The following is a 26,216-nucleotide window of genomic DNA, read 5'->3' as shown; positions in this document are numbered from 1 at the left end:
TCATACGTTTATCCGGTTTGGCCAACCGAAGACCTGGGACAGGTAAGAAAGACTCGGGTAGCCCAATACAGGCCTCTAGGCTTGGCAGTTTTATAGCTCCAAACCTCTCCAGAATGATTGGACCATAAACATATTTTTTTAAAAAACAAGTTCACAGACCCCAGATTAAGAACCTCTGCTTCAGAGACATCTTTTTTGTCAGTTTACTCAAAACATTCTCCTGTTTCTGCAGCAATGATCACTTCTTCTCCTGTTCAGCTTCACCATGCTTTCTAATTCTTCTGCATTAACTTCATGTGGAAAATCTTCATTTTGTTAACTTTCAGGATATTTCTGCTAAACATCATTAAAGCAGTGCAGCCAGATCTGGATGAATTTCATTAAGAAGTTGCATTACCTGAATTTGCATGCCATATTTCCATTGGGCTGGAACCAATCACAATATTTTACATATAATTAACTTCAAATAGTGCAAATTCAAAGAATAGCATTGCTTTTCAGGATTCATTATTCACAGGGACCTAATATTTTTGCAACTCTGGGCATAAATAGGACTCTGAGCCTTCAGTATTTCATCTAGTTGTTTTGTTGTTGGTGTTCAGTCATATCTGACTCTTCATGACCCCATTTGGGGTTTTAATGGCAAAGATACTGGAGTGGTTTGCTATTTCTCTAGCTCATTTTCCACATGAGAAAACTGAAGGCAAACAGGGTGAAGTGAGTTGCCCAGGATCACACAGCTAGTAAGTGTCTGAGGCCAAGTTTGAATTCAGGAAGATGAGTCTTCCTTACTCCAGGCATGGTGCTCTATCCAATCAATATACCACCTACCTGGCCACTTCTAAGATATTTAATACAACAGAGTACCAAATGCAAGAATCTAGTATGCCAGTCAGTCAACAGTCAATCAACAAGCATTCATTTATTAAGAGTTTATCATGTGCCAGGAACCATGGTAAGCATTGGTGACACAAAGAAGAGGCAATGTCATTAGCTTATAGTGAGATAGTTTTTAAATATAGTAGCAAACATTACAAAAGAAACAAATATTTCTCGAAGAAAAACATAATCAACCCGTTAGGAAACATGCTACTTTGTTGCTTCCCCTGCCGCTTAGAATAAAGTTTATCCACAGATGGAGCCAACAGAAATGTCACAGCCTGATGACCGAAGCACACCATTACTGTTTGCTGTCTTTCTATTTTTTTAAATCTATCTACCGGGGTAAATTTTCAAGGTGTTCAAAACAACTACTCACTCTTTTACTTATGCAACTGTACAAAACATCTTATCTAAATTCCCTCTAGTCTATGAATTCTTTGACTAAGTTTATTTGTCAAGATTATTGAGCATTTTCTGACTATTTTCCAATTGGCCTCCTATGATTAATATATATACATGGCAATTATCCTGTTATTGCACCTTAAGGCTTATAAGGATGAGACTGCCAGAAAATAGGACAAGTAGGTGATTTTTTTTTAAGAGTTGATATTGTAGATGACAACTTTTGGTTGTTGTTGTTGAGTAATTTTTCAGTAACATCAGACTCTTCGTGACCCCATGTGGGGTTTTCTTGGCAGAGATAAGTGATTTACCAGTTCCTTCTCCAGCTCATTTTACAGATGAGGAAACTGAGGCAAACAGGGTTAAATGGCTTGCTCTGGGTCACAAAGCTAATAAGTGTCTGAGGCCAGTTTGGAGCTCAAGAAGATGAGCCTTTCTGACTCCAGGCCCATTTCTGACTCTATGCCACCTCTGGTCACTTACTAATGGGACTTAGTGAGTACTTGCTTGCTTTAGTGCTTGTTTGTCCTTCATTCTTGAAGAGGACCGTAACATCAAGAAGGTAATGCCACAACTTGCAAGTGAATTGGATTTAAGTGAGGAAGGGCTGTGCAAAGTCACCAACCTAATTTTCTCCTCCAGAGCCATCAGGGTCCAGTGGCCAGATATAGATCAGGATGATTGGAGATGGCCCCCTTTGTTTAGTAATCTTCTTAGCAAATGATATATCATCAATACCTCAGCTGAGCTGTTATCTCGTTCCTGAGAGCATTCACTTCACCAGTACAGGTCCCAATTCCTCCACATCTCATCCTATGCAATTTTTGTCTTTGTCTTTCCATAAGTCTGTCACAGAGAGATTTATGCAAAATGCCAAAAGCCTTCCACTAATTGTTTTAATATTTCAGAGATAACAGGATAACATTGTGGCTGTCCATCTGCCATCCCTGATTCTCACTCCACATTTCACATATGCTTTAATTAGCTGCTACCAATAACTTCACTCAGTTCCCTATGGTGAATTCTTCTTTGCATTTTTACGATGGGATCAGGATATGAAGTTACAGTATCAAGAGCAGATTATGCCTCTTAGCTTCCTTGGTTTCCTTCAAGTGTGGGCTAAAATCTAAATTCCTGGAAGAAGTCTTTCCCAATCCTCCATAGTGCCAGTGCCTTTCCTTTGCTGATTGTCTCCAACTGAACTTGTTTGCACATAATTGCATATTTTCTCTCCCATTAGACAGTGAACTCCTTGAGATCAGGGACTATTTTTTGCCTTTGTCTCCCCAGCACTTAGCACAATAGTTGGCCCGTAGTTGGTGCTTAATAAATGCTCACTGATATTGAGTTCCGAATAATCAAGGCCAATGTAAAATCTCAATAAGATGTTGAGGATCCTTTTCTTAGCCTCCATATATCATTTATGGGGTCTGGTGGTTGGGGTGGGGAGTGCCTGTCTTAAATCCCCCTGAACTAAAATGCATCATCCCAGAGAAGAATATTCTGTTTGGTGAATAATTTGAATCTTTCTAGGCTGCATAATTTCTTCTCCTTGGCATGAATGAAGAGCAAAGTTTGTTCTTTTTCCCTATTTTTGAAACTTTTAAATTTAAAATAAAGCAATATCTTATCATTTACTATGATCTTTTTCCTTGTTGCTTTTCCATATTTTTTTTTAACAGTACTCAAGCAGATATTCCAGTCCTCTTTTTTTTTTTTGATTGCCAGTAGCTAATTATAAGAAAGTTGTGGAATGGAGTTGCATTTGCTATTTTTCTGTGCCAATGCTGCTTTCATAAATCAACTGACAAAGGATCGTATGTAAACTGTACTCCCTGGGCAAATATTCTTACTGAAGGATCCATTTCCATTTGAAAGACACACCCTTTTGGAAGATTTTATCCTCCTTTGTGAATAAGTAAATTAGAATATGAATAATTGGAATTCTTTGCTTCTATTATTTAAAAAATGTTCATCTTAGAGTTAATTATTCCTAGTAGAAACACACTGTACATATATATGTAGATTTTGGTGAAATGCACAAGAGAAATATGCGTTTATTAAGAAAGAAGACAGAAAAAAAGTCAGGAGAATTGTGATATTGTAGTTCAAGAAAATTTAGAATTCAACTGTGAGAAGCCAAAGGCATAAGATATCTTGTTAGAGTGGCCAGAGTAATTTGATGCTCTAAAGAATTGAAAGAGAGGATAGAAAGAAATTATTTGGAGTCATTACAATGAGATCTTAACTGACTTTGGGAAATATTGTAGGATAAAGGTAGTCTTATTCCAGAAGCATTGGTCAGCAGTTTGGGTGATCATGAAAGAAGAAAAATGAATCACATGTCTAGCCTGAAAGTCAGTGAAATATGAGAAATGATGATATTGGAGATGATGGAGAAATAAGAGGAGGCAGTAAAGGAAAGGTTTTGAATTATAGGAAAGCTAAGAAGTTCATTTGAATTAGAGATTGTGTCTACACAGAAAAAACAAAGTGATGAACTGATATAATGAGTTGGATATTTCAGACATAAACATCATTTTATTTTTGAGCTGATTTATCCAGATAATTGCCTAAATTCTACATCTAATTTTTCATGTATAGATCCACACTACATAAAGTACCAAAAGAAAAAAAATCAAAAATGGAAAAAAAGGCAAGATTGGAATAAGCTTCATGAATTTATTATTCGTATCTCTTATCCCTCTAGAGTTCCCTGAGGTTGCTGTGATTGGATACAAAAGCTTACTTAGATCTAGACATGCAGAAGAGAAATTATTCCAAAAAATTAAATAGGAAAGTATTTCACATCTTCCATCAGTTGAACTCTTAAATGAGGAAAAATTACCCAAAGTTCAGTAATATTGATAATGGAATGCATGACCAGAGTGTCATGTTTGGTGGAATCAGCCTAAGGGCCTCATAAAGCTATTTTTAAAAGGATTCTTTTAGTTGATGCAAACCATTGAATTTCATTGACATATACCTTGACATTCCTTATTCCTTAAACTATGCAGAGACAAGATACAAAACCTAAAAAGATGTTCCTACCTCAGGCAAGGATAAGTTTTGTGAAACAGTTATTCATACTTTATGCATCAGAAAGAAATGTACATGACATTTTTTTTGATAATGCATTTATACAAATCTGTTGTATTATTTAATATTGCTTGGGGTTTTTTTTTTTTGAGAGCTATTGAAGCCAAGCCCTTCTCTCAGAGAAAATGGATATCAAGCATATACTTGGGAACATGATGAGATGAAAATTTTTACAGTAGTGTTTATTATTCTAAAGAATAGGATTGAGGTTGCACAGACTGGGAATGGAAAAACTTGAACCATTTTCTCCTTTATCTACAAAATGAATGAATGGTTCTAGAATAAAATCTCCTTGATCAAAGAAGTTTTTTTAAAAATGTTTTTAAAATGTTCTCCTTTATTATAAGTATTTATTGTTAATTAAACAGAATTGATGTGCTGAACACAACTTTAAGACAGAGAAGGAAAATTTCATATTTGTATTGGTATCTACTTGACTGACAGCATGCAACCAAGAAATCAACAAAATGTCCACATTCAGTGTAGAGACTCTAGACATTTTGGGGAACGTAATGTTGAAGCTGATACTGTTATTAGTGCAAAGTTGCAAAATGTAACAAATACATTTCTTAATTCCAAGCTGCTCTGATTTTGTGCTCTACATTAGTAATCTTTGCTGTACTTTCTATCAAGGAAATGGTTCTGGACCTGGGCAATTTATTGAAATTCATTCTCTTGCTACTAGTACATGAAAGTAACACTTACTACATGCCTGATGTGTAGTACCTGGATTTCAGTATCCTTCTTCATTCTGAGATTCAATTAAAGAATTCTAATAACCTAATAAGCTCCAAGGGAAATTTAAGAAGTTTATGTATGTCACTTGTATCCTAAAATGGAATGATCAAGTAACAATCTAAAATGCTTTTGGTGATTGGTGTTTTCATTCCAACAGGCTCCCTTGTGACCCTCTAAGTTATAACTCTTCAGAGGCTATGGCTATACTACAACTACTACTCCTACTACTACCACTACCACTACTACTACTGCTCCTATACACACAACACACACACACACACACACACACACATGCACACACACACACAGAGGTAAATATGTCCAGAATGTCTTTGCATGCCTTCATATTGTCGTATTCTTCATGTTCTTTGGGGTCAAATCTAATTTAGATGTATTTGAGAAGACTTCACATGGTTTGCAACTATGTTGTCCATATCTGAAGCATCCAGTTATAGAAGAGATTGTTTGAAGACAGTCACATATAACCTTTAATATTTAAAAATTAAAAGTATGTCACATACATCTCAACTCAAATCATCACACAGGTTACCGGAAAGTCTCTTTTCTTCACTATACATTAATTTTATTTTCTTTTCAAACTTTTGACAGTAGTTAAAAGAAGTAAGTATGTATCTACATTTATATACCATATATCCATAACAGCTTGTTAATTACTGTTTCCTCTTCTCCATTTGATTATTCATTTATGTATTTGCATATATGTTTTCCTAGTCACAGTTAGCAGGTGTACTATTCTGGTTCTCTTTTCTTTGCTTTGCATTGTTTCACGTGTCTCCAAAATTCTTTGAATGTCTGATCTTTTTTAAATTTTAAGAGCATTGTGGTATTCCATTACACCAACAGTTAATTCAGACATGATTCACTATTAGAGAGTTTGATTATCTATAGTTCCTTACAATTACAAATAATTCTTATTCACATATATGTACACACACAGATATAAGCAATACATGCATGTATCACAAATTGACCAATTAAATCAGCCTATTGAGGTTTCAATTCCAAGCTGATAGACATGCATTGTTGATTTTGTTTATAAAATTGCTTCTTTATTTATGCTAAGGATTCGGATTGCTTGGTATGCAAAATAGTTTTACTCCAAACATTCCTTAGTGTGTTCTGATTTTATATAATGTGTTCCTTAAGAGTTTTATCTTCCTTACTTTTGTTTGTTAACTTACTCATATACCATAGAAGATCAGACTCATATGAGCCAATATTTTTGAATGCACACTTATGTTATTATTTCTCCCTTAATGCTATAAATTTTTTATTTATGAACATTCATAGACATAAGAACAAGCATAAATATGCTTGTTGACACAGCATATTATATAGCTTCTATTAAAAGCTGTATATCCAAAAGCTGTATATCCAAAAGCTGATATCCAACCCTGGACTACCAAGTTACAAAGGACATCCTTCACATTTGAAAATTGAGCTTGGTTGATAGTCCTGGGAATCCCTGAAGATCACTATGTCTTGATCTAGAATTTATTTTTGGACAATCTCTTAGTTGTTTTTTTAAAGGTATCTTTTTGCTTTTTTCTTTTACTTTTCATTATTTGTATTTGTCTGAGTTAAACTTTCATTCATGATGTATTTTTGAGTTTTCTCATTCTTTGGCCTTGTTAGAATTTAATTTTGTTTCATAGCTTCCATTCAAACCAGAAAATTTGCATGTGCCTACTTCAAATTATTTAATTTTTAGCCTTCTTGGTATTTTAAGCTACAATGATTAATAAAAATGCCATAGACCTTAAATATGGTATCTTGGGGTTCTACTTGTCAGGAGTCACACCCAAATGAGAATCAAAACCCAGTCCAGGTTGCCAATGTATCATGTCTCTAAAATGACTCACTTGCTCTCACCTATATGTAGGCTCTCTGTTGATTATGGAATGTAATTGGCTTCTGCTCCAGAAAGGAATAAAAGCTTTCTTCATGGCTGCTAATCTGGTTGCTTCTCTTTTGCCTTTTGCCTTAATTAGACCTCCAGACTCTATACTAATCTGCAACCTTTTAAGAAAGGTTTTAAGAAAGATTTCTGGCTTCCATGTGTTCCTTGCCTCTTCCAGTCCCACTTCTGAACCCTTGAACATTTCCTTGGTCCTGAGGTGATATTAATACAGGAGTAATTGGTTCTTTTCATGAATCACTTGACAGGTATTTCTTAAGCATCCACCCAGTACTACACAGACTACAAATTAGGTACCAGAAATGATCCTAGTACACAACCTTGTTTGTTTCTGGTTGGGAAGATGGTCTTTACAAGAAATAGTCAGATGTGACAGCTAATGAAGGCAAAATAATTTACAACAGCAATTCTTAACCTTGGATGCATGAACTGTAAAAAAAATTCTGATAACTATTTCAGTTATATTAATTTTTCCCTCCTAATTCTATGTATTTTATTTTGTGCACTTAAAAACATTCTGAAAAGGGTTCCACAAGCTTCACCAGACTGTCAAAGAGCACCATCCATCTGTCTCTCTCTCTCTCTCTCTCTCTCTCTCTCTCTCTCTCTCTCTCTCTCTCTCTCTTACACACACACACACACACACACACACACACACACACACACACACACACACACAGACGTACAATTAAAAGAGAGAGATCAATACAATCTGAATTATCCTAAAAGAAGTATCTAGGAGAGGGATAGAGAAAGAAAAGAAATAAATGTATGCTAAGAGAGGAAAAGAGGAAGTAATAAAGGCAGAGCAGAAAGTGACATAGTCTTTTGAGAGATTAGAAGACAGAATTCCTTTTGAGGAATAGTGGGAAATAAGCTTCTATGATGGAGATGGGTGCAGATATTGTAGAAAGCTTTAAAAAGAGAAACTGGGACCTCTTCACTTAAACCATAAGAAAACAGGGAACAAAGCTGAATTATGTGTTCTCTCCCAGCACCCAGTAGAGTGTGTTGCACAGAATACAGACAATAAATATTTGTTGACTGAACATATGCTGAATGCTCTGATGACTAAGGGGGTGGCTCTTCTATAAGTGTATGACAGAGTAAAAGTGGATTTTGTTGTTTTAAATCAATCTGAAAGAGTTCTGAAGGACTGAATGATACGGGAAGGGAACAGAGGCACAAAGATTAGCTAGTAGGCTACTACAGTAATTCAGGCATGAGATAATAAGGCAGAATCAGTATGGGATGGTCAAGAGAGTACTGAACATGGAACAGAGAATCAAGCCATGGACAGACATTGATTAAGCTCCTACTGTGTGCCAGGTTTCATGATATAAAGACATTAATGAAGCCACCCCTGCTGTCTAAAAGTTTATATTCTATTGAAAGAAATAACATACAAACATATAAATAACCATAAAGTACATATGAAAGAAATGCAAAATAATTTGTGTCTGGGGGATTAGGAAAGGCCTCATGCAGATGTGTTTTTGTTATGTTCAGCCAATTCTTGTTACCCCATTTGGGTTTTTCTTAGCAAAGATACTGGAGTGGTTTGCCATTTTTCTTCTTTAGCTCATTTGACAGATGAGGAAACTGAGGCAGAGTTAAGTAACTTGCCCAGAATCACACAGCTAGTAAATGTGAGGCCAGATTTGAACCCAGGAAGACGAGTCTTCCTAACTTCAGGCCTAGAACTCTATCCACTGTACCACCTAGCTGCCTCATGTAGCTCATATCTGAAGAAATTTAGGAATTCTAAAAGGCAAACATAAAGAGGGAGTAGACTCCAGGCAGTGTATACAAAGGCACAGAGGTAAGAGATGGAATGTCATGTTCTGAAAAAACAAATGGACCAGTTTGGTTGTAACATAGGGTACATGAAGGTGATTAATTAAGTAATTAAGTACCGTGTAATAAAGCAATCTAAAGCTAGACTATGGAGGGCTCTAAATGCCAAGTGGAAAAGTCCGTGTTTTATCCTAGAAGATAAAAGAAGCCATTGGAACTTTTTGAGCAGGGTATTGATGTGATGAGAACTGAGCTTTGTCAGCTCTATGGGAGATGGAGGCTTAAGGCAGGGAAGTCAATCCCAAGACTAATCATCAAGGTAAAAGATAATAAAGACTGAACTAAGGTAACACAGATTGAATAGTGAGAAGAGGATGGATAGAAACAAGACATATTGTGGATGCAGAATCCACAGGGTTCAAAGCCAGTGCCTAACATTTATAGTCCCTGTGACTATGGGCAAGCCACTTGACTTGTAACCTACATAGGCATCTGTAACTTGGGGATAATATTAACTTAAGTACTTAACTTTACAATATCCTGGTGAGCCTCAAGAGAATAATGAATGCAATGCCCTTTGCAAGCATTAAAGCACTATAGAAATGTCAGTAATTATCATAATGTGCTAGATTAACATGATAGCGTTGAGTTGAACCTGACGCTGGAAGGAAGAAACAACAAAGAGCAGTGAATGCTCTGTCTCAGGTAGAACTGACTGGTCTGAGTAAATATCTGGGCCAAGACATGGACTTAACTGTGACTAAATTTAGAGGAAAGTATGCTTAGATAGATGGGGGAAGGATCAATATAGTCCATCATATGCAATAGCAGGATTTATGCCCTTGGCCTTATATTCTTAGGCTGGGAACTGTAAACTTGTTTTTAAAACTATTTTGATAATTCTATTTCAGTATAGCTCAATGTACCAATTGTGTGTATTTAATTTTATGCATTATACGCATCATTCTGAGAAAAGATTCATAGGCTTCACCAGGAATCTATGACATTAAAAAAAAGAGAAAAGGTTAAGAACCCCTGACTTTGAGGATTTGACTATAGGTAATACATCCAGGAGGTTGGTAGATAAGAGCCTGAGACTTCATTTGTAGACTCAAGAGGCTTGGGAAGTACTGAAAAATTTATCAAGAAAGGCTAGCTGGGAAAAAAAAAAAAAAAACTTGGTCAGAAGTCAGCACCATGGATGGCTCCAAGGGAAGCTTGTTGCTCTAACACCTTTTTTTTTTTTTATTTAACTTTTAACATTTATTTTCACACAATTTTGGGTTACAAATTTTCTCCCCTTTTATCCCCTCCCCCCCCAAACCCGAGCTTTCTAATTGCCCCTGTGACCTATCTGCTCTCTCCTCTATCCTCCCTCCCTGCCCTTGTCTCCGTCTTCTCTTTTGTCCTGTAGGACCAGTTAGCTTTCTTGACCCCTTAACCTGTATTTCTTGTTACCCAGTGGTAAGAACATTACATTTGGTCCTAACACTTTGAGTTCCAACTTCTTTAGCTCCCTCCCTCTCCACCCCTTCCCCTTGGAAGACAGGCAATTCAATATAGGCCATATCTGTTTAGTTTTGCAAATGATTTCCATACTAGTTGTGTTGTATAGGACTAACTATATTTCCCTCCATCCTATCCTGTTCCCCTTTACTTCTCTTTTCTTATGGTCCTTTCCCTCCCCATGAGTGTTGACCTCGTATTGCATTCTCCTCCCCATGCCCTCCCCTCCATCCTCCCCCCCACCCTGCTTGTGCCCCTGTCCCCCACTCTCCTGTATTATGAGATAGGTTTTCCTATCAAAATGAGTGTGCATTATATTCTTTCCTTTAGTGGAATGTGATGAGAGTAGACTTCATGTTTTTCTCTTGCCTCCCCTCTTTATCCCACCACTAATAAGTCTTTTGCTTGCCTCTTTTATGAGAGATAATTTGCCCCATATAACTTCTCTCTTTCTCCTCCTAATATTTCTCTCACTACTTGATTTCATTTTTTTTTTTAATATATGATCGCATCCTCTTCAATTCAATCTGTGCACTCTGTCTCTATGTATGTGTGCGTGTGTGCATGTGTGTGTGTGTGTGTGTGTACTCCCACCCAGTGCCCAGATACTGAAATGTTTCAAGAGTTATAAATATTGTCTTTCCATGTAGGAATGTAAACAGTTCAACTTTAGTAAGTCCCTTATGACTTCTCTTTGCTGTTCGCCTTTTCATGGTTCTCTTCATTCTTGTGTTAGAAAGTCAAATTTTCTTTCCAGCTCTGGTCTTTTCATCAGGAAAATTTGAAAGTCCTCTATTTCATTGAAAGACCATTTTTTCTCCTGAAGTATTATACTCAGTTTTGCTGGGTAGGTGATTCTTGGTTTTAGTCCTAGTTCCTTTGACTTCTGGAATATCCTATTCCATTCCCTTCTATCCCTCAATGTAGAGGGTGCCAGATCTTGTGCTATCCTGATTGTATTTCCACAATACTTGAATTGTTTCTTTCTAGCTGCTTGCAATATTTTCTCTTTCACCTGGGAATTCTGGAATTTGGCCACAATGCTCCTAGGAGTTTCTCTTTTTGGATCTCTTTCATGCGGTGTTCTGCGGATTCCTTGAATATTTATTTTGCCTTCTGGTTCTAGAATCTCAGGGCAGTTTTCCTTGATAATTTCATGGAAGATGATGTCTAGGCTCTTCTTTTGATCATGGTTTTCAGGTAGTCCCAGAATTTTTACATTGTCTCTCCTGATTCTATTTTCCAGGTCAGTTGTTTTTCCAATAAGATATTTCACATTATCTTCCATTTTTCGAATCTGCACGGTATGTTCTGAGATATCTGTCTTTCTCATAAAGTCCTTAGCGTCCATCCGTACCATTCCAGTTTTGAAAGATCTATTTTCTTCAGTGAGCTTTTGAATCTCCTTTTCCATTTGGTTAATTCTGCTTTTGAAAGCATTCTTCTCCTCATTGGACCCTTGCACCTCCCTTGCCAGCTGAGTTAGGCTAGTTCTCAAGGTGCCAATTTCTTCAAGATTTTTTTATTTCTCCTTTAGCAGAGAGCTGATCTGCTTTTTATGCTTCTTCCTCATCCCTCTCATTTCCCTTCCCAGTCTTTCCTCCACCTCTCTAACTTGATTTTCAAAATTCCTCTTGAGATCTTCCATGGCCCGAGCCCATTGGGTGGGCTGGGACACAGAATCCTCGATTTCTGTGTCTTTGCCTGATGGCAAGCATTGTTCCTCCCCATCAGAAAGGAAGGGAGGAAGTGTCTTTTCTCCGATAAAGTACCCTTCAATAGTTTTATTTCTTTTCCCTTTTCTTGGCATTCTCTCCAACCAGTGGCCTGACCTGTGAATGTTCTCCTCACACCCACCTCTCCTCCTGGTCCTCCCAGCCAGCGTTTGGGGACTGAGATTCAAATGCTGCTTCCCGCCTTAGGGCTTTTGGCGGGGACAGGGCTGCTATTCAGTGTTAAATTAAGTTCAGGTGCTGAGGTGAGTCGCAGGACCGCCTCTCTGGCTCAGTTCCCTCAGGGGGTTTATGCACAGACCTTCCACAATGGATCCAGGCTCCCCCCCTTTTGGGGAGCCCCTGTCTGCAGCCGCCTCTCAGCTTCTATCTTCTGGGGGGGCCCGAGCCATGGGGGCACCCCACTCCCCTCTCAACCCGCCAAAGAGACTCTCTCACCTACCCCTGTCAGTCACCTGTTGGTGGGGGGGCTTGTGCCGCCGCTGAAGATCCTGTCTCTGGAGCCTTCTCAGATCTGTGCCTCTCAGAGCCGCGGCCGCCGCCGCCGCCACAGGTCCGGGCTGGGCTCCGCGTCTGCAGCGCAACGGACCTTTTGCGAGAGGTTTGCAGGTCCCTCTGTGGATGGGGGGACCCGCGTGGCCGCTGGAGATCCCGTCCCCGTAGCCCTCTCGGATCTTTTCCTCTTGGTGTCATGGCCGTGGCAGGGCTGCACTCTGCTCCCCGTCCCGGAGCCCAGTCCACGGCGCGAAGGACCCCCCGCGAGAGGTTTGCAGGTCTCTCCGGAGCAGAAATCTCCCTCGCTCCAATATTCCGTGGTCTCTGGGTGCAGAATTCGCCCTGCCTTGGTCCCCTCTAGCCTTCTGTGGTTTGTGGGTTCAGAGCTATGTATATGTGCGTTTTTCTACTTTGCCATCTTGGCTCCGCCCCCCTCTAACACCTTTTTAAAGTGAGACAAACTGGCTCCTTTTCCCTGGAGGCAGCCTGGAAGTACTTGGCTAGTTGTCTGCTGTGTTTTAATGGACTAGGTCTGTTACACGTAGTCTATATTTTCTCTTACAGTCTGTTCTACACAGCCTACACTTTTGGATTTTTTCCTCTCTTCTACTTGAATAGCATTTTAGAGTTTATAAATCACTTTCCTCACAACAGCCTTGTGAAGTAGGTTGTGAAAGTGGTTTACTTTTCATTTGCCTCCTCTAGGATGTCACACCCTCCTTTGCCTGGCAGAGTAGGAATTTGAGGGGTATGAACTGACCCAGAAGAACTATGAGGCTCCTTCCAACACTAAAATTGTTTAATTCTGTGGTATTCTAACCAGGAACTGAACATTTGGACCTTAACAGGGAGCAATGAGTCAAAGACAGCAATCAGAAATCACCAACTCTGCTACTATGCTTGTGTCTGGTTTCACAGGGACCTGCTCACTCTCACAGATGCATCCTTGGCTACTGAAGAAGCACAGGTGAGGCATATGGCCTCAACTGCCATGTTAATCCCCACTGGTAGGGTGATTGACTCTAGCAGTAAAAATTGCAGAGCAATACCTCCCTGCCTATGCACCTGTGTACAGGAGCCACATAAAACAACTGGTTTCAATCTCTGGAAACCCCACCTCTGACACCTACTAGCTATGTGACCATTATGCAAGTGACTCACTATCTCTCAGTTTCAGTTTCTTCATCTTTAAAGTAGGCATAATATTTCTTGCAGCATCTACTTTACAGGGTTGATGTCAGACTCCAATGAGAGAATATGTATGTATGTGTATGTATATATATATATATATATATATATATATATATATATACACACACACATAAAGCACTTTAAAATACCTATTATCATTATTAAATGTCTTTCACCAAATGCTGTTATCACTTTGATAGATTCTGTTGTCTTATTTTACTGAAGTTACTTCACTGAGGTGAGAGAGGTATTATTTTGGGCTGTCTGTGAACCAGATCATATATGACAGGACTATATTACGCAAAATATATTGTCCCTGAAGTTCGAGGTGATTTGCCCTTCTTGTCTTCTGTGATCATCTGTCCCGAGCAATGGCTATTCTATAACCATAAGTTGAGAAGAAAGTTTTCTCATTATCTATATTTCTGGAAGAGTAGTGTCTAAATGCAGACTCCTACTGATCTTGATTTGCTTGGGTAGTTGGAGGTCTTTGAGGAGGAATCTTGCATAGTGTCACTAGGAGTCTATGATGAGTTTTGGCTCTCTCCCCCCCGCCCCCCCCACATAGATGTCTGTCTGAGGCATGGTCATCTAAAGTTCTCAAGGACTTTGGGTACCATCACAGACCATCTTACCAAAAGTCTCAATGGAACTTTCTGGCTGTTTAGTCCTATAAACTTCTTCAGGCCTATACTCCTCTCCATGTTGTCAGTACTTGGCCTTTCCTGTGATTAACATATCTCTCTATCTGCCTACTCTCTTAATCCCAGATAGCATGGGCTTGGAGAATGGAGAAACTTTGGCATGAATACTATCCCTGACACCTACTACTTATATGACCATGGACAAGTGCTGTGACTTCTCTGTACCTCAGTTTCTTCATTGGTGAGGTAGGTGGAAATAAGAATGAATGAATGAAAAAGCATTGATTAAGGACTTGGAGTGTGCTAGGCACTTTCTTATGTACTAGGAAAGAAATGCAAAAAGGCTAGTTTCTGCCCTCAAGAAGTAGACATTATATATTAAGGCAAGACAACACATTTAAGGGAGTGGTGTCTAGGGAAAGGTACTTTGATTTAGAAAGTCATGTGTAAGTTAAGCGGAGGCATAGGAGAGTTGTTTGAATGTTCTTACTCAAAAGGCTCTCTAATCTCATTAATTTTTCCAGTGATTCAGATCATGATTCATCCATGCTTGACCATCCAATGTGTTTCTTGCCTCTCAACATACTAGAGGTCTTCCTTGCGTACTTCTGATACCAAGAGAATACCTGTGAAAAATTCTGCGATCTCTCACCCTTGCAATGTGACCAGCCCATTTTAAATTCTTATTATATAATTTCTTAATGACAGTTCTTACTTCTTTTCTTCTTTAAGCTCCTTGTTGGTTTTATGTTGTATCTTGGTCACATCAACTGAAAACCCTCTCCATTACCTTCTGTGTGAGATACATTTCTAGTTCTTCAGAAACTTTTGGATTGCATGGCTCCCTGTCATATAACAATACCAATAAAAGTTGATGTTGAAAAAAATGAGTCTTTGCCTTCAAGGTAAGCCTGGAATCATTAAAGAGAATTTGAAATGTCTTTAAGGCAATTTCTGTCTTCACCTCTAGGCCCAATTCACTGACCATTTATTCCAGAGGTGTAAAGCTCCCAGTACTGCCCAAATAAGACTAAAATGTGGTTGGGAAATAGCTAGCAAAATAAATAAAAATATGATATAACATAAATAATGTTAATTTGTGATTTTCTAAGTCAATATAGATCATGGATGTTGTTCTATTTGAGTTTGACACCACTGATCTAAACTGTCTACATCATAGATTCACATTGATGCAATGATTAACTCTGTAGATGGAAACAACCTATGAAACAAGAAAAAAAATAACCTGATCTTTAGTTGTATTTAAATAGAATGTCCAGAAAGAAGGAAATCTTGTTTCTGTTGTATTCTGCTATGGTCAGCCAGAATATGGAATACTGTATTTGGTTCTGAGACCCACATTTTAGGAAGGATACTGACAAAACAGATCATATCCAGGGGCGATCAGTCCAGATAGACTAAAGAGTATGCTATAGAAGGATGATTTGAAGAAACAAGGCTGTTAAGATGGAAGAAGAGAGGCCTAGAGAAAGGAGGGAGGGACATGATGGGTATCTTCAGGTATCTGGCTCCAGAGAGCAGTACTAGGAGCACTGGATAGAATCTGCAGAGAAGTACATTGTGACTCAATATAAAGAAAAATTTCCTAGAGATTTCTTAGTCAGATTTGTTGTATAGCCCTGAACACACAGGTCTTTAGAGTTGTATAACTTCTTGTTGGATGTGGCACAGTAGACAGAGTGCTGCATCTGGAGTCAGGAAGACTTGAGTTCATATCCTGCCTCGCACCTAACTAGCAGTATGGCCCTGGGCAAGTTAACATTTTTCAGCCTTAGTTTCTTCATCTGTAAAATGGGGATAATAGCTTCTATTTCAAAAGATTGTTGTGAGGATCAAATGAATTGATATTGATATTTAAAATACTTTATAAACCCTAAAGTACTACAGAAATGCTAACTATTAATATTATTGTCATGCACACATAATTATGAACAGACTGGTACAGTAGAATGTCAACTCATTAAGGGAAAAGACCGTTACATTTTTGTCTTTATACCCCCAAAGCCTAGCTCAATACTTGGCACACAGTAGGTGCTTAATACATTTTTCTTGAATTGAACTGAATTGAATTAGGGTATGAGTTGAAGTAAATGATTTGAGTTTCCTCCCAACTCTTGGGATCTCTGGTTTATGATCCCCTTCGTGCTAATAATCAGGGATCATAAATTCCCTATAACTTGAAGAAGGCCAGTGATACAGTAGATAAGTACTGGACCAGGAGTTAAGAAAACCTGAGCTCAAATACTGCTTCAGACACTTTATACTTGTATGACCCTGGACATGTCATTTAATTTCTGTTTGCCTCTATTTCTTCAAATGTAAAAGGAAGATAATAATAGCACCTGCCATCATCATTCAGTGGGAGTTTGGAGTATGATGGAAAACAGAGCTGTGACTAGGAATCCTTCTTCCTGAGGCAAAAAAAATGTTACAGGAAGCACATTTAAGCTTGATTTCAGGAAAATTTTTCCAACTATTAAAGTTGTCCACAATTGAAATGGGTTGCCTCATTTTACTCACTGGAGTTCACAAGCCAAGACTGGATGACCATTTGTCAACAAGTCAAGTCAACAACCATTTATGGCACACTTATTATGAGCCTGGCTTTGCTAAATTGGATAAACTGGTTGGGTATGTTACAAGGGGGACACATTATGGGTACAGATTAGTCAGTGATCCTGAATTTCTAATAATAAAGTATTATTACAGATTCTTTCTTAAAGGAATACTATAGGAAGATTATTTTTGGTTGCTATGTGAGGGATAGCTTGGAAAGGGGAGATCTCTCCTGGGAACAGAAAGACCAGTTGTAAAATGAGTGTCATAGAGATGATGAAGGCCTGAACAAGAAAAAGAGAGAAATGTGAGTGATGTGGAAGTAGAATTGGCCAAATTTGGTAGTTTAATTAATATGGAGGGAAAGGAAAGGAAGGAATCAAGGGGAGACTCTAGGTTTGAAAACCTGGATGATTGATAGACTGGTTGTATCCTAAACAAAAATAGAAATGTTTGGAGAATAGCCTAGTTTAGGGGAAAAGGTCATGAGTTCTGTTTTGGAGGTGCTGAGTTTGGCATGCCAATGGGATATCCCACTGGAAATGCTGAATAGGCAGCTGGTGACACAGAACTGGAATTCAGGAGAGCCATTAGAGGTGGATTTGGGAATCATCTGCATAGAGGTGATGAGATCACTGAGCGAGCATAGAAAAAGAAAAGAAAAGGTTCCTTAAAGGAGACCCATGATGAAGACACAGGTCTCTTGGTTCTCCTCCTACCCCTGTGGCTGATCCTTTTTAGAATCCTTCGCTGTCTTCTCAAGCACCAAGGTTCTGTCTCTGTCTCTTCACTTCTCTTTCTCTCTACTCTATCCCTTAGTGATCTCAACAATTGCTGTAGTTTCAATGATCAAATCAGAGAGATGATTTAAAAAATTTCCCACCATTTGGTTTAGTGCTTTCTGCATATTAAACATTTAATACAAATATTAGTTAAAGAATAGGTGGGAGTGGAATGGTGAAACCAGTTGTCTAGGACAATGATATTAAGTTTACTACCCTGAGAGACTGGTAGAATAGTGGCACCATTAATTAAAAACAGACAAATCAAGAAGTGGAGCCAGTCAAGAGGAGAAATTTGGAATCTAGAGATCATTTAGTCTAGCTCCCTCATTTTCAAATAAGAAAAGTGAGGGTGAGAATATTTCCATGACTTTCCCAATATCACATAGATAAAAAGGAGGTAGAAGCAATATTGGAATCCAGGTCCTCTGAATCCAGATCCAGCAGTTGTTCTGCTGTATGGATAAGTTTGCAGGGTGAGAGCCAAGGAGAAATATTTGTAGTGGGTTGGAAATAGTCCATGAGAGATTGCAATGCCATGAAGTTAAAGCAGAAAAGTACAAAATTGGGCAATGATTTTATGCTCCTGGGAATCGTTAGAAACTACCAAATATAAGCCAATCTAATCCAACAAGAACTTAATTAAGCATCTATTATGTGCAAGGAACTGGAGATAGCAAGATGAATTAAAAAAACTTAAATTCTACTGAAGGAAATAGAAACAAGTGGAAGACATAAGTGGGGGAGAGCCAAATACTAGCTCTGAGCAATTGACGTAAATTTTATGTACTGTACGAACATGTTTTGGGGCACAAGATTTTCAATGGTGCGCACCTTGCCTCTTTCCTATGCTAACCAAGACTTTGACCAGCATTAAGAAGGAAGCAATCCAACTCTGTGATTATTCTGTTCCACCATATGTAGCTATCAAGAAATGAGGAAAACTAGTGTATTCTTTGTTGGATACATAATTAGATGTTCATTCCTTTCGGTCAGACTCTGTGACTCCATTTGGGGTTTTCTTGGCAAAGATACTGGAGTAGTTTGCCATTTCCTTCTCCAGCTCATTTGGCAGGTGAGGAAACTGAGGCAAACAAGGTTAAGTGACTTGCCCAGAGTCCCAGTTAGTAAATATCTGAGGTGAGATTTGAACTTGGGAAGATGAGTCTTTCTGACTCCGGGTTCTACCCATTTTTCCACCTAGCTGCCCCAAATTAGATAGCAGCATGTAATAAATACTAGGTCATTTTCAGCTTTAAGGAGTCTGACTCAGTACTAGTTAGCATTTTTATTACTGACTTCTATAATGGAATAAAGAGGTTGCTGACTAAATATGCCAGTGGGTGGGGTGGCATGGCGAGGCACCTTATAATTCTGGATTAACATTTTTAAAAACTCAACAAATTATAGAAGTACTTACGATACAGATGTGACAAGATGGCATCAGGATTATTCATTCACCCAGGCAGGAACAATTTACAATGTGGACTCGTGACATCCACAAGTCAAGGAAGAGGTTTTTGGTGCAAACAATCTGGGTGTTTACAGAAATCACAAGATAAGTGAGTCAATAAAAAAGGGTTGTGTCTTTAAATAAATCAACTAGGCTATCCAAACGGGAAGTTAGAAGGTCGGAGCCCCAAGATAATCTTGTTAAGTATTTATTTTGTCCTTACTCGAAAGCTGTCAGATCTGGTGACCTGCTAACTTAAATGAGATATGGAGGACTTGGGGAGAATCCAGGGGACAGAAATGATAAAAGGTTCTCTTTGGGCCCAAGAGAATAAAGGCCCCCAAATCTAAAGCAATGGGTAGAAGGTGAAAAGGGGAAATATTGCATTATTATATTATATTTTGGGGGGGAGGCAATCAAGGTTAAGAGACTTGCCCAAGGTCACACAGCTAATAAATGTCTGAGGTCAAATTTGAACTTGGGTCTTCCTGACTCCAACAATGAATTACTTTAAGGGGAAACAATTCTAATTATCTAAAAGGTGAATGGGCCACCACAGGAGGGAGTGGAACCTGCTTCCTTCCTACCTCCCTCCCCTTCAACACCTCCCCTTGGGAGTCATTCAGGTAAATGACCACTTGGAGGGGAACACTTGTGACCTTGAGGTCACATGTGGCCCTGTAGATCCTCAAGTACAGCTCTTTGACTGAATCCAAACTTCACAGAACAAATCCCCTTAATAAAAGGATTTCTTCTGTAAAACTTGGACTCAGTCAAAAAGCCACACTTAGGAACCTAGAAGGCCACATGTGACCTCAAGGTCACAGGTTCCCCACCCCTAATTTGGGGAATCAATAAACATTTATCAGCTGTTGGCTCTGTGCCAGTCACTGTTCTAAGAGTAGAAGCTTCAAAAAAAGATTTAAAAAAATCTCTGCTCTCAAAGTCACAGTATGTTTAGAGGGAATTTCTTGGACCACTCTTTGTCAGTTCTATCAACGAAATGATATTGTTTGGGTTATAGGTACAGGTTGGACTAAAAGGCCTCTGAAGTCTCTCCCAGCTCTGGGAGTCTGTCATTCTAGGACTTAAATTTGTGAGAACTGAATGATACAGAGAGGGTGATCACAATGACTCAGAACAAAAATAAATAAATAATGTGATTTGTAATGCTGTATATACTTAGCATAAAGTTCTATATCCAAAGGGATGTGTGATTTCACTGGTAAGGGAGCTCCATCAATGCAGACTGACCCATATCAAAACCCTTCATGTCTCAGTAGCTAGTTTCATGAATTGTTGTGATAAAATAACGTACTTGATGGCTTACCTTTGAATAAGAAACCTCTTTCAGACTCACCTGACATGGTTTTCTGCTAACAGGTGGTTGCCAGGTCATGCTCTAAGCCTTTCCACTTTGTCAGGCCTTCGCAGAACTTGTTTCCCACTGCCACATTCTTTGAGAATCCGAGGCTTCCTGCATGTCATGAGAGGGAATTTATTGGAGTAGGCTCTGTATACTCAAGACAGCATGGTATAGTGGATAGACAGCTAGCCTTGAAATCAAGAAGACCCGGATTCAAGTACTGTGTTTATCTCACATTTGTTGTGTGACTCTGGATAAGTCACTTCTCACTTTCCCATGAAAACTCTCTAAGACTTTAATTGTCCAGGAATCTTCTAAAAGGATGATATCTTTGGTGAAAAAAATTGTTTTAACCTTATAAAGGATTTTCAAATTTGTTATTAAAATTTAAAAAGATATTTTAAAGATTTATTAAAGATACTGAGGTGATCTTGAAGACATTTGTATGTAATTTATTTTATAAACAATAAGCTGGCATTATCCAACTAAAGATATAATGCACAACAAGTAGGTTCCTTTGTAAAGTGCCTTTAGAAATTTTATTGTTAAAAACAAACAATAATAGCTAATATTTATGTGGCACTGGAAGGTTGCAGAATACTATATGTGCTGTTTCACTTGATCCTCATAATGATTCCTGCCTTGCAAGATAAAAACTATTATTAGTTCCTGTTTACCTCAGTTTCCTCATCTGTAAAATGAGCTGGAGAAGGCAATGGCAAACCACTCTGGCATCTCTGCCAAGAAAACCCCCAGTGGGCCCACAAAGCATCAGGCATGACTGAAAAACAACTGAATGATAATTTAAAAAATCCAAGGTTGAAAATGGATAAGGGACTTGCCCAGGGTCACACAGCCAGCATGAGGCTGGAACAGGATTTGAACCCAGGTCTTTCTGATTCCAAGCTTAGCTCTCTGTCCATTATGCCACATGACTTTAAACAAAAAACTAATTTTGCTGAGAATAAGATCCAGTGCACCCCATCTTCATTAATGTCAGATCAGGTTGATAATGAAGGAAGCATAAATCTATTAAGACATTAAGTTAATTTTTAAAAGCTTTTCACAATTTAAACAGAGAATTACCAAAAAGTAACATCATATAGTTGGAACCTAGCACACAAGTAATTTTCATTTCAAAAACATTTCCAGAGTGAGATGGAAAGAACACAGAACTGGAAGTCAAGAGGTCTGGATTCTGGACTTTTAGCAATGTAACGATAATCTTTCTGGGTCAGTTTCCTCATCTGTAAAAGGAGAAAGTTGGATCAGATGATCTTTGAGGTTCCTCTGAATTATAAAGGTCTACCATTCTACTCCTTGCATGTCACATGCCCCTGAACTGGTAAGTTTCAAACATGGAACAAAAAAATAAATAAACAATTTGAAACTAAAGATCAAAAAACCCCTCCCAGGTTAGGCCTGTTTTTGCAGCATGAAGAGATCTGACTGGTTTACTCCCTTAATAAAAAAGAATTAAAAATTTTTTTAAAAACCCACCTTACCCATGTTCAAGTCAAGAGGCTGAGGTTGGAGCGTAGAGCTGCTGACACACTTACACGCTCGGTTTTGAAACACATGTATCACAATCAGGGCTCTTGCTTGTTCCTTTGTTTGATTTCATCTGCATTTCTTGGACCCCTCCTTTTCCAGACTGCTGACCTTTCATGCGCCCTCCTAGGATGTCTCAGACTACCAGACCTTCAGCACAAGACAGGGTCCTTCAAGGTAACATTGGAGACCCTTCTCACTTTTTTTATGACATTTCTCTGAGGCTGAAGGTATTGTTCAGCCCAGGAATACATACATACATAAATATGTAGGTATATACATATATACATGTGCATTACATATATATATATTGTGTTTGTGTGTGTATGGGAGGGTGGGGAGGAAAGGAGAATGGTAGTAGGAGGGAACTGGAAGATGGGGAGAATTACATTAGAGGAGGGATGAGGTGAAAGGTTTGTCCAGGAGGTTGAGTTCAACTAGTCTTCATTAACTATTTGCTATTTGCATGACAATACCATAGGGATCCTGGGGGAAAAACACAGAGATGAGTAAAACTCCTGTTTCAATCCTTAAAAAGCTTACATTTTTATTAGAAACTGGTTTAGTTGGTTTCTGTTCCACTCAGAAGACCTTAGGGCTTAACCTAGTTATGAAACTGAGGCTTGTGGTATAGGGACCTTTCTAAATCTCAGCATAAAGGAGGAGCATAAGGGTGTGCCCACAGGGGACTGAGTTCCTTTCATTCACCCAGTTTCTTCATGGGTAAAATGCAGGAATTTTTAAGGTCCTTTCCAGGACCTTAGGTCAACCCTTAGTTCACCCCCTTCACTACTAAAATCTTCAGAGACACTCTCCTTTCCCAGGAGAGTAAGGGCATGGCAAAGAGCTGGCTGGAGGTTCCTTTCTCCCCCAGGTGAAAGAGCAGGGAGATTTATAGTCAGAGAATGATAACATTTAGTAAGCATTTCCTATGTGCAAAGCACTGTTCAGAATTCGGGGAACCAAAAGATAAAAGCAAGACAGACGTTCCTATCTCTCAGAAATTCAAATTCTACTAGGGCAAATTTAACACATGCACAGGTAAGAATATACAAAGCAGGGAGTAAAGAAATGGGGTAAGAGAACAGCCACATAAAGTGGTACAGGATAACTGTGAGGTGATAGCTGGGGAGAATGAGAGGGAGCTTAAGAAGGAGGTTGTATTCATCCTTCATTGCTGAAGAAGACCATGCCATCAGAGAAATAATGACATGACTTGCACTTGACTTTGTTTTGAGTGAGGGAAGGCTATGCAAGGTCACCAGCCTCACTTCTCCTCCAGAGCCATCTAAATCCAGTGACCTGATATTCATCAGGATGACTGGAGATGACCCAGGATGCACTGAGAGATCTTGGCCAGCATCTATGCAAGTACTCACTCAGGAAATGCCCACTCATTGAATAGACCTGTTTAAGAAGTAGTCAGGGCATGGCCCCTTCAATGAGGTCAAGAAAAAGAAAGACATCAGGCTGGGTGAGAAACACTCTTAAGCAAGGATGGAGGAAAAGAAGTTGAGAAAGGAATGCATCCCAGTCATAGAAGTCAGACTGTGCTGGGAGAGGCTTTCCAGACGAATCAGACTCATCTCAGACTTTTGGAACATCTTTTTCTTAAAGTCTCAGCTAAGCTGCCACCCTATACCTGACATCTCCCCCATTCTTCTGACCCCCAGATGTTACTGTGCCCTCTTGCTTCAAATTACTTCCAAATCTACCACCCCTAATTGGCTCCTCAACTGTCTTTGAGCTCTCCTTTGCCTCCTTTCCCTTCTACCTTGCCTTAGTTACCTAAGGACATGTGGAAGAGGAACTCTGGGTGTAATGGAAAGATTCAGAACCAGAGAACCGAGATTTCAATCTCAGTTCTGCAACCTGTGTAACCTTGGACAGGTCAGCTAGCCCAAGCTTCAGTTTCCTTATCCATAAAATGAAGAGGATGGCCTATATGGCCTCAAAAATTGAGATTTTAATTACTGATGTTGCAGTGCCTGCTGTATTTATAGATACAGATATATATAGATCTCTTTCTCTGTATATATATATGTACATATATATGCATATATATATATATGCATATAGTGCTAATATTTATATAGTCCCTACTATGTGTCAGGCACTGTCTTAAGCACTTACAATCATTATCTCATTTGATCCTCACAACAACCCTGGGAGGGAAGTGCTATTACTATCTCCATAAAAGATAAGTTATTTTGAAAGCTGAAGGAGAAGTTTGGGATCATTTCTTACAGGGGTTCTTAATCTGGGGTCCATGAAATTGTTTTATTTTAATTAACTATTTCAGTATGTAAGTTGGAATTCAATATAATAAGTATTTCAATTCTACTGGTTTCCTTTGTAATCCTATGCATTTTATTGTATGCATTTAAAAACAGCATTTCGAGAAGGGGGTCCATAGGCTTCAGCAGCCAGTCACAGGAGATTACGACACAAAAAAGTCCAACCCCCTTCATTTTAGAAGGGAGGGAACTGAGGTCCTGAAAGTTCAAGGGATTTACGTTAAAGGGATTTCTTAAATCCAGGACGTTAGAATTTAGAAGCCTAGAAAGGCCAACCTTCCTTCTCGTTACAGATCGGGGAGCCCGAGGCTCGCGGATGCCACCTCGGGGGCCCGAGGCTCGCGGATGCCAGGGGTTAGAACCCAGAGGCTCCGTTCCCGAGGTCCAGAGCTGTGTCTTGACCTCCACACTGGCTCTCCAAGGTCTCCAAGCCGAAATCCAGGTCTGTCTCCACGGGTCCATCCTTGGGCCCAAGTTTGAATAAAGCCACCCAATACGGGCGCTTCAGGGCCAGAACGTAATCCTGCTCTCCAAGCAGAGAGTGAGCACACTTTAAACCACTAGGCAGTATTCCTGGGTTCGAATCCTGCCTCTCCCTGCTCCTCATTGCCTGCGGGGACTTCTGCTGGCCTCAGTTTCCCCATCCGTGAGATGGGGGAGGTGGTTGCAGGGCCCTTTTCCATGCTGTTGATCATCCTCCCATTTTCGGTTGGTCCACAATGGTTTGCCCGGAGTATCTCCCCCTGGAGCACCCGGGCTGACCTGCCATTTGGGCGCACCCCCTCCCCGCCCCCCAGCGCGTAGCCCAAGGCCAGACGCCACGTGGTGTGCCCTTCATCTAGGCTGCTTGGCTTGACCTAGCTGCCAGGTAGGCTGGTCTCCATCCCCCGAGGCCCGGGAAGGCGGGAGTGGGGGGGCGGGGAGAGGGCCCGGCACGCGGCGGGGGGCCTGGGGGTGGGGCCTGGAACGCGGCGGGGGGCTCAGGGGGCGGGGCTCTCGGCGCACCTGCCCGAACCCTTGTCCACGGCGACTGCGCGAACGTTCTCCTGCCCCTTCTCCCGCCCTCCGCCTCAGTGTTTCCGTGGAGACGAGGATGGCGGCTACGCCGGACGCGGTCCTCCCGTGAGCCGGCGTGGAGAGTTGGCGCGGGGCCGGTGGCCGAGCACTGCGGTGCCCAGTCCCGGCCCACCGAGACGTCAGTCTCAATCAGACCTTTCCCTTCTCTTTCCCTCCCTCCCTGTCCCTCTTCCTTCCCAGCGCAAGCCATGGAGGACGAGGAGCGGCAGAAGAAGCTGATCCGCGGCAAGGCTTTGGTAAGCCTGGCCCTTCCCGGGGAGGGCGGGGAGGTGGAAGCCCGGGGCGAGAGCGGGGCTGGGCTCGGGCCCTGCTCCCAGCGCGAGGTGGCGGGGAAGGGCGCTGTCTTGGCAGCGGGGGGTCGCTGGGCCGCCCCTTGGGGCTGGGCTCCCCGGTGCCTGCGCCCCGCATCGCGCCAGCTGCGGACCCCGGCCCGGGGGAGCCTTCCTGAGACCCGGCTTTTGTCTCCTCCTCGGTGGTTTTCTCCCGATTTCCCCCCTTGGGGAAGGCGGAAAAGCGGGGCGGGGTCTTGTCTGCTCCCTGTGCCCCCCAGATTGCGGTGTCTTTTGTCTTCTCTCCCTTTCTCCCCTGGGCCCCCCCCCACGCACGCAGCTGAGGTGCAGGTTTGGACAGGTGGGCTCCTTCCTTTCCTCCCTGCACAGTCGCAGGGGGGCCCCCACCCCGGGTTTG

At 40.4% G+C, this 26,216-nt stretch overlaps 1 protein-coding gene and 1 long non-coding RNA gene across 5 annotated transcripts in view; one reads left to right on the top strand and one right to left on the bottom strand.

Moving 5' to 3' along the window:
• LOC140530919 (uncharacterized) overlaps positions 1-26,216 on the bottom strand; it is a 949,813-nt gene that overhangs the window by 126,360 nt on the left and 797,237 nt on the right. For all 4 annotated transcript variants that reach the window (XR_011976162.1, XR_011976160.1, XR_011976161.1 and 1 more), the window contains 2 exons: positions 20,599-20,715; positions 19,206-19,319 (listed from right to left, as the gene is read on the bottom strand). This is a non-coding gene — a long non-coding RNA (uncharacterized lncRNA). The remainder of the gene's footprint in view (positions 1-19,205; positions 19,320-20,598; positions 20,716-26,216) is intronic.
• The window catches only part of LOC140531017 (A-kinase anchor protein 9-like), a 92,767-nt gene continuing 91,654 nt past the window's right edge, over positions 25,104-26,216 (top strand). Inside the window, exons 1-2 of the mRNA XM_072650219.1 lie at positions 25,104-25,252; positions 25,345-25,765. Of these exons, the coding sequence (XP_072506320.1) occupies positions 25,104-25,252; positions 25,345-25,765 (570 nt within the window). The remainder of the gene's footprint in view (positions 25,253-25,344; positions 25,766-26,216) is intronic.

The sequence above is a fragment of the Notamacropus eugenii genome, chromosome 3, assembly GCF_028372415.1.
Source record: "Notamacropus eugenii isolate mMacEug1 chromosome 3, mMacEug1.pri_v2, whole genome shotgun sequence".
In the NCBI taxonomy this organism is placed as follows: domain Eukaryota; kingdom Metazoa; phylum Chordata; class Mammalia; order Diprotodontia; family Macropodidae; genus Notamacropus; species Notamacropus eugenii.
Note: the sequence above shows the minus strand (reverse complement) of the source record. Positions and strands in the feature narration are given on the sequence as shown.